The 14,916-nt window shown below is 38.9% G+C and overlaps 1 protein-coding gene across 2 annotated transcripts; it reads right to left on the reverse strand.

Annotated features, from left to right (window-relative positions):
* Positions 1–1,637: 1,637 nt before the first annotated feature.
* LOC148027994 (purple acid phosphatase 18-like) lies at positions 1,638–12,730 on the reverse strand. 2 transcript variants are annotated; one of them, XM_087689682.1, is made up of 7 exons: positions 12,394–12,730; positions 12,128–12,270; positions 5,332–5,632; positions 3,239–3,615; positions 2,873–3,061; positions 2,708–2,796; positions 1,639–2,282 (listed from the first exon to the last, which is right to left on the reverse strand). In XM_087689682.1, the coding sequence occupies exons 2-7, from the start codon at positions 12,257–12,259 to the stop codon at positions 2,096–2,098; spliced, it is 1,275 nt and encodes a 424-aa protein (XP_087545808.1). In that variant the 5' UTR covers positions 12,260–12,270; positions 12,394–12,730; the 3' UTR covers positions 1,639–2,095. The 2 variants fall into 2 exon arrangements, with proteins under 2 accessions (XP_087545807.1, XP_087545808.1); XM_087689681.1 differs by having other exon boundaries at positions 1,638–2,282; positions 12,128–12,730.
* Positions 12,731–14,916: the final 2,186 nt, after the last annotated feature.

A 14,916-nucleotide genomic window follows, 5' to 3' on the forward strand; every position in this document is an offset into this window, starting at 1 on the left:
TAGTCCTAGACTTTGTTAGGGATCACCAATTCCACCCTCCAGTAATGAAACTCGATTGATATTTGATGTGCATGAATAATATGTACTTTCAGAATCATTTGATTGTGTTTACTTACAAGTGCAATGAAATGAGGATGAGAGAGGAGGAAAAAGAGAGAGGAATGTGCAAGTGAAGGAGATTGTATGTAGGCATTCGCTCATGCAATAAGATGTGTAAATAAAGCACGTGCAAAATATCTAGGGAAGGGTGGAGTGTAGATACATGTACGCATGTGAATATATATGTGCATATTGGGTTGAGTAACAATGAGGTAATATTGTTGTCCCGATATTAACTATTAGAACAACGTGAAAAACAATAGATATCGCATGTTATTGAAGTAAGTGTAGCAAATTGTTTGATATTCTATCATCTTGTAGTAAGTCCATACAATAGTGCTCAATTGAAAGTAACGAAAACATGTGCAATGTAGTTTCACTTATGTGTGCACAATGGAAATGATATATTAGGATGTAATATCAAATCATGCACATAAAAGTGAGAGGTATGTGAATGTATATATGCATGTGGTAGTGATAATGTAATATTCTTTTTGTCTTGATATTAACAACTAAAATTATCTAAGATAGTGGACCTCATGCAAACCTTTGACCCTTGGAAAAATAAGAGGATTGTGAAAAACAAATGGATATGACTTGCAAAATTAAGAGGAGGGGAGAGAGAGAGAGTGTGTGTGTGAGGGGGAAAAATAGAGAAGTTGCTATTTGAGAGAGAGAGAGAGAGAGAGAGAGAGAGAGAGAGAGAGAGTGTGTGTGTGTGTGTGTGTATTTTTTTTTTCTTTGAGCGACACGAGACGAGTTTGAAATGCACAAACAAGCTAATGGAATTGAAGCCGTAAGCAATACATGTGAAATGACTACGTTTTTCTAACCAATGAGGGCTACAATACATCATAGTTATAAATATCAAAAGCAAAAGAAAGAGTGCATGTGCATGTGTTTTATAGCCATTGATTGAAAATTTTGGGATAGAAAGTCTATAGTTTTGGCATAATTTTGGTAGTCACTATTCAAGCCAACAAAGAGCATGCACTAAGGTGCTTGAGAGGTAGCAAAGTAGTAGGTTTTTGTTGATCATTGAGCAATTTATGGTGGCCTTTACAAAGGATCCTTTCGACACACTACCTTGCAGTGAGTAACTCAACTCAACAATAGCTCAATTAAGAGTGGAAGTGGTGACATTTCGATGCGAGGTTACTAGTGTAGTCAAAAGAGTCCTCAACTCAAGAAGCTCCAAATTTCGATTCCCCTCTTGCATATGACAAGAGGACAATATCTTCTCTAAGCTAGTTCCAACTCACACTCTCTCTAATTAACCACTATTGCAAACCTTGATTCATAATGAAGAATTCATTCATATGCAAAAGTGTTTTAAGATCTACGGGTCATTGTCTTTTGTATAAGTAGAGAATTAGTGGCAGTTTCACTTGGAAACAGGTTCCAAGGACAAAACTAGGCCACATGGGTGTTTTTGAAAACCCCCCTGGAAATTAAAAATTCAAAAAACTACCACTTCTTTGAGAAAGAAACGGATCCTTCATCCCAAAGTATGGGAAGGAGGATCTTTACTTTTGCTCTCTTTCTTTAAATGGGCCATGTTTTCCAAATGGAAAATGGGGATGGGGGTCTCTCCAAAAAACCATTGTTTTTTGAGAAAATCAGAAAACCGGTCCATGTGACTTGTTCCGGTTTCCAATTTTCTCAAAGCCCTAGAAAACCCCCCACGGCAATAGCTTCACTGTGTCAAGATGTCAAGCATGTGGGTTCAATCCATGCTGAGTGCAATTTTATCAAGATCACAGTCTGATTGCATGAAGTTTTGCGGACAGGCCTTCGGGCACAATGTCCCTGCCGCCTAGTCAAGAATGATAGGCACTGAGGATAATCTATTTGTTATCTCAATGGATTTCTAAATTTGGAGACCATTGACACAAGATCTCTGATTGGAAAATGGTGGCCAAATTCTTGATTCATGTACAAGATATACATAGTTCTTGATTCATGTACAAGATATACACGTGAATTTGTGTCAAAACTAGGATTCACAAGAATAAGATGGATCTGCCATGTTCCTTAACCATAACTGATCCCCCACAACCACATCAGGATCTTGATTCCGCTGCCAGCTCCAATATGCATGAGTTGCATTTACAATCTGTAATTTGCCATGGCCATAAGTTGCTTCACGAAATGCAGACCAATCTGGCTTTGGGTCTAAAAACCTGTTAAAGAAAATCAGAGAAAATGAGATTAGTTGGAACACTATGATGAGCAACCGACATGCAAGCATGTACTCCTCAATGTTGAGGATGCTCTATGAGCCTGCACATCAGCAGGCACGCTCGTCCTGCCACCATTATATTTGTTCCAATATACAACAACACAACCTACTTTAGATGCTGAAATACCAATTCATGAGATGAGAGCTTAACCATGATCGTCACCAAGGCTCCAGTTTTAGTAGTTTAGTAATGACAGTCTACTCCAGTTTTTACTCTACTTAGACATGCAAAAATAGCTTACCAGTAATCATCACCAGCAAAAACAGGAAGAGATAGCTTAACATTAAAACTTTACTGAACTATTATAAATCCTTGTGGCCTGCTTCTACTGTTTACTCTATGAAGACATGCAAAAAACAACACACCTGTTTGCCAATCCTTCTCGATTTCCACCATCGCCTATTGTGATGTGAACAATTCCACATGGATCAGACTGCCCTTGAAATACTCGCATCTACAAAGTGACCACCAACATTAAGTTATGGCTTCTTAAAAGCATCTGCAGAATGCAAACATCACAAACTCATTACCGTGCGTTCATAAGCATGAACATGCCCTGCAAATAGTAAGTCCACTTTTGCTTCTTTCAATATCAGCTCCATGGACTTCATCATTCCTTCACCCTCACCCTGATGTTTAGCATTGCTACTATACCATGGTGCATGAATGACTGCAACAAGCCAGGGAGTCTTGCTCCTATCAATTTTAGCCAAATCAGCCTGAAAATTAGTAATAGTTTGAAGTATTAGTTCATCCATATGAAGCAACTCTCACATAAAATGTCCATCAATTCCCTCGTGTTGCTTGATTCTCACAGCACTACCTATTTGTAAGAAGCTGCTTGCAGGTTGTACTGTAGATATCATTATAGAAACATTCTAGTAAAGCTGTCTCACCTGAAGCCACTTATACTGGTTAGAATCTCTGCTATAGTCTGCATACGATCCAAGCATCAAGACATGCACACCAGCAACTTCAAAAGAGTAATAAAGGTTTGAATCAGATCCACTCTCTTTATAAGGCATTTGCCACCGAGTATTGTAGGATCTGAATGATTCAACCACCAGTGGGATACGCTCTACCTCATGATTTCCTTGAGTTACCATCCATGGTCGTGAGCTTGCTAAAGGTTCAACAAGTTTTCCAAAAGAATCCCAAAGCGGCTGGTAAAAATCAGCATAAGAAAGATCTCCTGGAAGGATGAGGACATCATAATCTGAATTTCGGATGTGGTTCAGAGTTGAGGTGGTATATTTTGTTTGGCCCAAATCACCTGATTGATGACAAGAAATGTTTAGCATGTCTCATTCCACATTGAAAAATCTACTTAAGAGGATGGTCAAAGAAAAATGCATTTCAAAAAACCTTTTCTGTAAAATGGTACGTAGTATGGATTGAAGATCACAAGTCATACTCAGGATCTAAATGATATCCAAATTTAGATTTTGATGGGCATCATGAAATAACAAATACTGAAGTTCTTTCTTCATGGTTCTATTTTTGTTTAAAGCATGTAGTCTAGACTTTCATGACTATTACAAAGTGTCAGAATAGGCAACGTTTTGCCAGATCCAACCATCTTCGGCCTTATTTCTCACTGCTGGCAACATCGTCTGCTGCCATTACTACAGTGGGAGGAGAATTTTGCACTGTTTCCATTCAGCATGCAAGGCCATTGTTACCTCTTACCAGGATCAGAGGCTGCCCCTGCATACTTTTCATCAGCCACAACCTGTACCCAGCTTCATTTTACTATCTTTTGGGAAATGTCTAGATGCTTATCACTGCATTTTGTTTCTAGGATCCAGGATCATTATATTATAAAGGACAAAGTGTCTACTTCCATAGAAGAGGCTCTGATACAAGATAAGTTGGGCACAAGTTTATGGAGGACACAGTAGCTATTTCCATAGAGGAGGCTCAAGACATGTGGCAGGATGCAATGTAGGAGGAGCTAGATCCATTAACCAGTATTAGAATTGGTAGTTCCTAAAGGAGAGCGGTCATTGGGATTAGATGGATCTATAAGACAAATACTGAATTTAGGACACCTTGGATAAGCACATTACATTGTTATACCTCTACTACAGAGTGGCAACTTTTGTGGTAAAATATATTGGCATTCTGCATTTCTTCCTTGGGCCACAGCCCAGCGTGGGGTGTCCAGAGCCTCCCTGACCCGCAAGTTGTCATAGGAGTGAACCAACATTCCATGGTGGGTTTCACCCGCATGCACAGTAGCAGTCTTCTATATAATTATCCCACCGAAGGACATCAATTTGCTCCCGTGAGTGGGTTCAATAAAAGGCTGTCCACTAGTGTGACAATTGGACTGTGCTCCAAGCACGCATCAACACCAGTCTTCTGTATTCATCTTGAGGGACATCAATGCTTTTGTATTGCTTTTGAAGGATAGAAGGCACTCTGCTACTTTGACAAATTACAACAGAACTTTCATCCATGCTTCATTGAACAGCAGCAGACAAGTCAGTCCATTAAGTTGTCACTCATTGACTGACAGCAGCGCCAAAAACCTCAGGCTTGTGGTTGAGAGACCCAGGATCTGGGACATTGAAACTCACAAGAAACCCCTCTTTGCATAAGCACGGCCATATATCCAATGATTGTGAAGAGTTTTGCTTCAATGCAGCAGTCCTAACAAAAACTAGAAGCATAACTCATGCAACCATTTGCAAGCTCCAGAAACTTGGCTTTACCAACCATAATAAATTATTTTAAGTGGGATATTAACTACAAAATATCTCAATCGGCAACTGTGACTGGGCAAACTTCACAATCAGCCAATCTAATGTCTCATTCTCTGTCATCAAAAGGTGGTGAAGAAACTGATCTTAATTCAAGGGATCACTGATATTATAGGGTTCTTTGCTTAACTAGAGGACTTTACATGAGATTTCTTCTGAAATTCTTGAAAAACTAAAAGGTTCTCTAATCCAACTAATTCACTTTAGCAAGAGAAATCTCATACCAGCAACTGCAAATGTTATTGGAACTTGTGGTCCAGCAGGAGGAGGTGTTTTAAAAGTGTACTCCGTTCCTGCACCTCCACACCTATAGTAATAGACAGTGTCTGGTTGCAGAGGCCCAACAATGACATTGTGAACATATCCGGACTTATAGAACAAGAATTTGTAATTATCAATAGTTCCATCAGCAAAATTGTCATATGAGCCTGAACTTGTCCCATATTCCACTCTCGATGGGGAAGAACCACTTTCGGTAACCCAACAGACCCTTATTTGATTAGGCCCTGCCAAAGAAAGATGCACCTGTAAAGTTTTAGGAAGCAAATTGTTATCTCTCTCTCTCTCTCTCTCTCTGTAAAATGCATACTAATTAATGCTCCATGATGGGGCAGGGGCTAGACAGCAGCTTCAGTTTTGAGAAGGTGGCAGAGGTTCCTCCAAAAGAGCAGCTCAGTCTAAATGTTGATCGGTACTCTGACAAGAATAAACTCGAGAATGAAGCGGAAAGATGTGTGCTATGGACAGAATAATCAGGTCTCTGTATCATCACAACTCACTAGAACTAAGATCAATCTATGATGCATGTAATGGGTCATATTGGAAATTCCAGCACTGTATCAGCTGGTCTATGTCTGTACAAAAACAGCAGGTGTGCTGGATAATCAGCCATGTATAAACAGAATCTGTTGCGTCTAATATAATGCATTAGGAATTACACAGTCTATTGAAGCTAGGAGAATGCATTGGAAAAGTACTGCACTGTAGCACAGATCAAATTATAAGCGCGCAAACTAGAAAGTACTCATGATGGATAACGAATTGATATCACCTAACCGGGGATGTTGGTGCCGCCGATGGTCGAATCAACACAGCGACAGAAGACTGACTAAGGTGCCCAAAGGCTAACACCCACCACGTCAAGAGCGAACCTATTGATCGTATCCATAATTAGAATGCCTTTTCTTTATTTATCGATTTATTTAGCACGAATAGATATGTTTATCATTAATAAACTAGGCGCTCCGTGCCTAGACCCGCCCCGGTGCGAAGCGCGATTTTCGCAGCGAGGGCGGGTGCTGGATGCGTGGCACCCGCCCCCGCGTTTCTTTGTGGGGAGGTTAGGGGCTGCCACGTGGCATCCGCCCCCAACCTCCTCTTAACTAATAGTAAAGATATTTGAGCTACAAAAGGTGTCCTTTCGTTTTTGGTTTTCATCGCTTGACAAGTTGCCCAAGTAAACACAATTTTAGTGCTCCTACATGGACTCCGTGATGTTCTTGGAAATTTGGGCTGCGCGATGTTCTTGGAAATTTGGCATGGATTTAAAGTACTACTACCACACATGCATGACTCGAACTATGTCAACCATGTCTTGGTCAATTGATCTAGGCATGGCCTGCTCGCTCTTACCTGTGTCACTCAGCCATCATCTCAACCTCTTGTTGTGTAGTAGTGACAAAAGGTCAAGATGATGACTAAGCAATATAACTAAGTATCTTAATCATATCTCGCTCCTAAACTAAGCTAGGTATCTTTAAGTCATCTAATCCCCAAATATTATGTAGTTTTCTATTCTACAAGCCATGCTTTCAACAAAACCAATCTTATAGCCTTGTTGTAGAGCCTTTGTTCAACACATTGCCCAATGACCTTGAGTGTTGGCACTTTGCTCTTACCATCCATAGCATTGGATATAGCAAACCTCATGCATTTGTTTGCTATTATATCCCAACAAATCTTGGCAGATTTGTTCAGGGTCCATCCTCTCCTCCCCTTGTCAAAGGAAACAAAACTATTGTTGTGCTTGAGCCATTGGCCCACATTGCTTGCTTTGCCTTTGACCTATGACTTGCCCTTTCTACTAAGCACTCTAGCAATGGGGGCCAAGAATGATCAAATCTAGAACACATTTTCTCACAAGTTGAGGCTTTCGCACTTGCCCAGGCTTCATTCAAGATACTCCTCCATGAGCCTAGGATGCTACCAATCATCCCATTGGTCTTGAACTTTTGGAGAAGTTCAATGGTCAATATTTCTTCCTTGTTGGTATTCCATTTTTTGCACAGGTTCCTATTATTAGAGTGAAGAACATCTTCCATCCTTTGAAACCAAGGAGTTTCTTGAGACCAATACTTAAGCAAAAGTTTTTTTCTAAGAGTAGCACTCTCTTCATGCAAATTCAGGGTACAAAACACTATTTCTCTAGCTTGATGTTGATTTGATAGGGTCAGGTGGGCTTATATTAAACAAGTTATGATCAGAATGGTGTTTGATGACAAGAAAGAGAACATCCCATTCCTCCTTTGTAGAGGATTCCTTAGCATATGTCTCATTCCATGGCAATTTGCTCTAGCCATTTGGAATCAATAGGGGTGAAGCAAGGTTCTCCCCTTTGCCCTATCCTTTTTGTTGTGGCAACTCATCCCCTCTTCTACATGATGAATGACCTTGTCTCCCTCATGAAGACCTTGAGGGAGTGAAATACAAAGGGAGGTAGATTGCAAGTTAGGGGTTCACTGATGATCTCATGATGCTAAATTCAAACAAATAGAATGTGGAAAGAGCTTGCAATCTAGTGTATGAGAAGTCAACTAGGGCCACCTTGCCACACCATGATAGACTAAGGTTTCTCCAATATTTTGTTTACCTAGCCATTAGGTTCTATATCCCATTGATTTGTTGGAGCACTAAATTGGAAAGAGAGTTGGGTTCTATTGTTTGGGAATCCCTAAATGGGGTAGGTCTAATCAAGTGAGGTATTTAGCTTTTTCCTTTTCTTTCTTGGTTTCATTATGTTGTTTTCTTATTCTTGTTCTATGTTTGGTTTTGTTTTTTAAGTTGTGAATTTAAGAGATGGAAGACTTAACCTACCAAAAACTTTTCTCTTGCCAATGAGCACTAGCCCAATTAGCTTTTATTTTTGGTTTTCTTTTGGTTAGGGAATTTTAAGATTAAAGGTTTTACCTACCAAAATCTGTTTACTTTCCCAATGAGCACTAGCCTAGCTAGGAGGGTATCTTGCATGTGTGTATCATAATGTGTGTTTGAGGTGATCAATGACTTAAATCCCTTCCTTACTAGCCCCTATAGTGTCCTCACCTTCTAGTTGTGCTACGCTTCAGAGTGAAAAATATGGGTTTGACCTTCACGTCATGCTACCATATGTAGCAAAGAGATTTGGATGGAGCCTAGTCAATTGATAACAATAAGAATCACATTGAAGTGTGTTTCATTTATAAAAATGGGTATTTGATTACATATGTTTTCAAAGTAGGTATTCATATTATTTTTTATTGGCCTTCATCCCAATCTCTCCATCTAATGTAGGCCACCTCAAAAGGTAAGGCGCCTTTGTAGTAATGAACCTTTGACCTTCCATAGCTCATGGACACTCCCTATTGATTGGGATGCACTCGTTTGTGGCTATCCAATTATTCCTACTCACAACTCTACGTCAACAATTTTTGGAACAAGGTTTTTAATTTCACAAATCTAAGGTTTGCTTATACAAATTCCTGTGCACATGTTTATGCTTGGCTCTCTCTTTACATCATGTAGAAGTTTTATCAATGTCCATTCTCAATTTTCAAGCTTTTTCCTTTAGCTTTTAAGAGTGAAGTAGTAAGTTTCTCTCTCTCATCCCAATTTGGAGTTGGTAAGTTTGGTGTGGTGGTGTGAGGCTTAATCTTCAAGCTTATTTCACATATTTTGACGACCTTCCAACTTCCAATTGTGACAACTTCCAATTCAATTGCAATTTATCAATATCCTCCAATTATGATAACTTCAAATTAGATTGCAACCTATCGGCATCCTCCTATTATAATAACTTCCAATTTGATTGTGATCTTTCATCCACAAATCATTTACATATGTGAATTCTTTTGATGGAAAACCAAGATACCTTTGACAAATCTATGCTTCAGATATGACAAAATTTTCACCCTCCAAAATTTAAACATGTCTACAAAAGTGCATAAAATCTCCTCAAGTTTTCAAACTTTTTAAAAATTTATAATTAACTTGACAATAAATCATTGATTTTTTAATAACATTGGCTTCTTTTATTGAAATTTATCATTAACTTGACACTAAATCATGGCTTCTTTACTAACAATGGCTAATGTGAAAATGCATTGTGTGGACAACCCGGTAAAGGTCTTAGGCCCAAAAAGGAACATACTTCTTGTAGTATACTTTTGGAACTAATGGTCAAATGATGCACAAAAATCTAAAGCAATGTAAGGGTGAGAAAATGATCCAATTGGTTGAATGAATGGCTATAAGAGGGCAATTTGAACTTGGTATATGGAAGAACTTTAAAAATTAACTTTGCATGGTCATGATAAGTCCTTATGACTTTATTGTATGTCAAAAAAGGCTAGGTAATACGAAGTTTATTACGTGTCTAGTGAGATATGTAAAGATTTGGAGACAACAACTTGTTACCAACTTTTTGTCTAATGAGAAAGGGGTAGTCTATACAAAGATTTTTAGGTGTCTATTGTATAATTCAAGACATTGATAAGGGGAGGAAAAGGGAGTAAATGTAGTAATTCTTATACTCTCTAGTGTAAAGATATAGCAATTGAAGGAAGTCTTCTCATAACATCATTTAAAGAGAGTGTCCACGATTATACCAATTTTTGTACTTGAGTTATGAAGAGAATGTTCATGGTTCCATGATTTATGTTTGATTCATTTCTAATGGCAAAGAAAAGAATTTTGTTTGCAACAAAAAATGATTTATTTGGGGTACAACAAGATTGATGCATGCAATGTTGCTTTAGAATCAAAGGGTTATCACATATTCAATTGTACCTATAGGAATCTCATTCTAAAAACTTAACTAGTAGAGAAATACATGCCATCATTGCACTTCCTATAATCAAGGTGTGAGGAACCGATTTTTCTACAAAAAGACATAGTTTATCATATTCATTCTTGAAAAACCTCATAGACGCAACTCAAAGCATTGTGTGCATAAACATGTTTTCATGTGTGGTATCTTGAGCAATGCAAGCCATTTCACATTATTATATGTCAATGGGTAGGTCTTACCAATCAAGGATAATCGTAAAGAGGACATGTTGTTATTAAAACTAAATTTTGGCCATGAAGGAGTTCGTTTCTAGAACTCTACTAGTGCAATGATCTAGGAACAATACACTTTTAGGCACACTTTTATGATTGCATGTCCTCAATGGTGGTCAAGGAGTAACTACCCCAAATCTATTTTACACAAAGGACTTGCACATTTATGGAGCTCATGTAAAGTTAATCTTAAGTAGGTTAAGACAAATTCAAGTGATTGATATGATTGCATGCATGCTAGCATTTTGGTAAGTGTACACACATGTTTATGTATGCCATACCTTAGATCCACTTCACTTCCTATTTTACATTATCAAAGGGTGGGTATTACCATCATAATCTAGACTAGCCTATTTTTTGCTTCATCCACCTAAAGAATTTTATCTAGTCATAGTAGTCATCCTATGCATGGGTGGGAGGAACATTATAAATCAAGGTTTTGTAGAGTGGTGGTGAGAAGAGGGCTCAAAATTCTCACTCCTCAAGAGTGAGTAGTTTGTCATAATAAATATTCGTACATACCATGCAATTGATCCTTTAGCCTAGAGAAGGCAATGACTTTGCCACATGCCTACATCTTTCTAATCATGAGAATTACACAACGCTCACAAGAACCTACTCTTGGGCATGGATGCAAAAATTCACAAGTTTTTGTTGATGCTCTATATTAGGTTTTTGACCTATATTATGATGGAAGAACCTTGAAATTTGAAGGTTCTAAACCTTATGCCATGTCATTTTCTAGAGTTTGAATGTTCTGAACTTAATAGCATGGTTTTCTAAAATTTGCCTTTCTTTCAAGACAAGATACACACAACATAACACCCACAAGAGGTTCCTTAATTTAAGTCCCCCTACCATACAAGTGTTTAATATTGTAAAGAGAGTGGGCAAGCTCCTTGGACGAATGGTAAGAGTGCATCAGTGGCCCGCATTTGATCTTATATCACCATGTTATGAACATAGGTATCCAACCATGTGATGTGCTTATAAGACTCAAAGATGATGATGAGCTCACTTCTGAACTCCTCTTTGGGCCTAAAATTTAGCACTCATCTAACACACCAAACCTTAACTAAACCTTGCTTCAACCTTGTCTAACACTAATGCAACTTTGAGAAATCCAAAGGCATCTTGCTCTTGTGGTGGGGTGATAATTTTCTTGTGGTTGGTTATTCAAATGATATGGGATGATGATTGGAATGTCTTAACAGAAAGGTAAGTTAATAGAAAGAATTAAGTACCTAGTAATCTATCTTCTTCTACTATCTATTAAGCAAAGGTTTTGCATGGGGCCACATGGCCATGTAGAGCCCCCCAACAAAACCTTATGAGGGGCCACTGCCTGCACACTTGCAAAGGGATCCCGCTGGCACATTGCCTATGCACCCACAAAGGGACCCGTCCATGTGCCCACCTGCCTAGTCTTAACGCAAAGCACTAGGTGCGGCATACGAGTTTTGCGAAGGGCCTCGCATGACTGTCATTTTTGGTCCCGACAAGTGGTGCATTTGTTGGGAGCCACTAATAAGTGGTAGTTTCTCAATCTTGGTTGATAGGGATCATCGGAAAAGGACCCGAATCTGCAGGAATTCGGGATTGTGATTGTTTGCTCCCACTAGAGGTAAGATTTGCATCTAATTACTCATTGTTTTGGAAGGAGCAAAAGAGAGAGAGAGAGAGAGAGAGAGAGAGAGAGAGGACCTGAGATGGCCGTGGTTGCAGTCGAAGTAGGTAATCAGCCGAGAAGGCAGCTCTGGCTATGGCGACGGACAGTTCCCGAGGTTGAGACATGATTGGGCTTCTTAGTAAGCTCATCGACCCAATGGATATCATAACTGCCACAACTGCCACATTCATGGGATGCAAGAATATCAACTGCCGGAATATCCTATCAATTGTTACAGCCATCCTTACGTTACTACATCAAAAATAGAATCCTACGATACAATAGAATATATATGGCGCACAATCTTATAACTCAAGCGGCCATATGTCGCCCTTCGATCACTGATATATTATTGATCAACGGAATGTTGTTGCAGGCACTAATTTTCCAGACGATCGCTCTGATTGAACAGTACACGTTGATGCAGAATATATCTCGTTGCAAGATCTGCAATGGCGATATAATACAACACGGTGGCGAAATTATAGAAGCTGAATGCTGCACTAGTAATATTGGGTTGCTTCCTTGCAGCAATCCATGATTGGCTTGCTTGAATTAATGGGCTTGTTATTGAATTGGTAATGCCTACACGGCTCTCTAATGAGTTTGAGAGAGAGAGAGAGAGAGAGAGAGAGAGAGAGAGAGAGAGAAGGGGAAGAAGAAGAAGAAGGAAAAGAATGATGATGATGATAAATAAGGTTCTCAGAAGTCATTGTGAGCACTTTATTTGATCTTCTTATGATTGTAATTTAATCGAGACGATTATGACATAATAGCTATGAGAGAGAGAGAGAGAGAGAGAGAGAGAGAGAGAGAGAGAGAGAGGGAGGGAGGGAGAGACGTATGTGCTAGTGAGATAGCATATGCGTGGCATCTTCCCCCCCCAAAAAAACCAGCTATTCCCATATTCTTGGGCATATTCTTATCAAGCACTAATCAAATGTTCGCCTATGAAGTTACATGTCCCACTACTTGATATTGACCTACATATCTAAGAGTATTCCTTCCCTTTATTGTGAAAGCCATGGAAGCTTGAAACTCCCTTGTGGTGCAATATTGGTGGGTATAGCCAAACAACTTTTAGCCATTACAGTGATGTTTCACTTCCAACTCCTTGCATTACATTCACATCAAGCACAACCTTGTAAGCTTATTGAGGTGAACTTGCTTTCCATTTGACTACTTGTACATTTTTAAAAACATCAATACTCGCACTTTTGTGTTGCATGCACGCATGTAATTCTATGTGTAAATATGTAGCTTTCAAACATCTCTTTAAAGAGTAGGTGTAAGCTTGTTTTTTCTTGCATGCACAACAAACATCAACATTTGTGGTGGGTACACATACCAGGCTTTTATAGTTGCTCAGTTTTGAAAAGTATAAGTACAAGATGAAAAGGGATGTGACAAACATAAATGTTGCATGTCAATTACAAGTCTTTGAAATTGATTCATTGATAGATGTGTATATGGAAAGTTATAGGAAATTGCCAAATTGGAGGACATTAAAAGTCTTGAATTTGTTGAGTGCTAGTTGAGCATTAATTTGTTCCCAATACATTGATATCCAAGCTTGTAAGTATTACTAGGCTCCTTTTCTCTAAAAGTTGCATATCGTAATAGGGTTACTCTATCCTAACCTTAGCTCACATTTTGAAAACCCTCCACACAATTGAAGGAAACTAACCTCTTAAATACACAATTTTACAAAAGTGTGTAAAAACAATCAATTTAAATTTCAAATTCTTCATTCATCTATAATGAGAAGGGTCATCTATGCTTCAATAAAAATGATCTTACAACCCATGTTTAGTGAATACCAATGTAAGTAATATAGATGTAATATAATTAATACTGATGTAAATAATTTGATTGGAAGGGAGTGAAGGGGATTTATGGGTTTTTTTCTCCCAAGAAGGGGCTGCCCCAATGATCCACCTCTTCTTTTGACAAGAAAAAAACCCAGAGGTCCGAGAAGAGAGAGAGAGAGAGAGAGAGAGAGAGAGAGAGAGAGAGAGAGAGAGAGAGAGAGAGAGAGAGAGAGAGAGAGAGAGAGCATGCATTATGTACTATTTTTTCTCACCAAGAAGGCATTGTCGGTTTGTTGGGTGAAAAAAGGAAGCTACAAATCTACCATGTACTATTTTTTCATCCATGAAGGGACTGTTGGCTATGCCTTCTTGGTGAGAAAAAGTAGTACATATTGCATGCTCTCTCTCTCTCTCTCTCTCTCCCAACCTCTCTCATCACTTTGTTATTCTCTCTTCCCCCATGCTCTCTATTCTCGGACCTATGTTTTTTAAAAAAAATTGAGAAGAAGGGGTTGCCAGCAGCCCCTTCTTGGTGGGTGAAGAAAAAGTCCACAAATCCAGTTATGAATTTTTTTTTTGGCTCATGAAGGGGCTATCATTGACCTCTTTTTGGGCAGGAAAAAAATCCACAAGTGAACTTGTGACTTTTTTCTCCGCCCGAGAAAGGGCATGCCAGCGATTACTAGTCAAGCCAAAAATTTACTATTGCTACTAGGAATGGATCACTGGGGGCCTAGGACTTGTGACATTAATTTTCATATGATAAGGGGCTGCTGGCGACCCTTTCCAAGAAAGAAAAAATTACACATATTGCATGCTCTCTCTCTTTTTTCCCCTCTCTCTCATCACTCTTATTCTTACCTAGCTATTGTGTTTACGTATATCACAATTGATGTTTGATGGGATAGGAAATCAAGGAACCAATATATCTGCAAAGAAGTAACCCTTAAGCCCTCCATCATGGCCAAATCAGATTTCAAAAGACAAGATCATGTCACCCTTTTCGAGGGTGA

The sequence above is a fragment of the Lygodium microphyllum genome, chromosome 12 (genome assembly GCF_053477565.2).
Source record: "Lygodium microphyllum isolate KBCC chromosome 12, Lygodium_microphyllum_v1.1.10, whole genome shotgun sequence".
Classification (NCBI taxonomy): domain Eukaryota; kingdom Viridiplantae; phylum Streptophyta; class Polypodiopsida; order Schizaeales; family Lygodiaceae; genus Lygodium; species Lygodium microphyllum.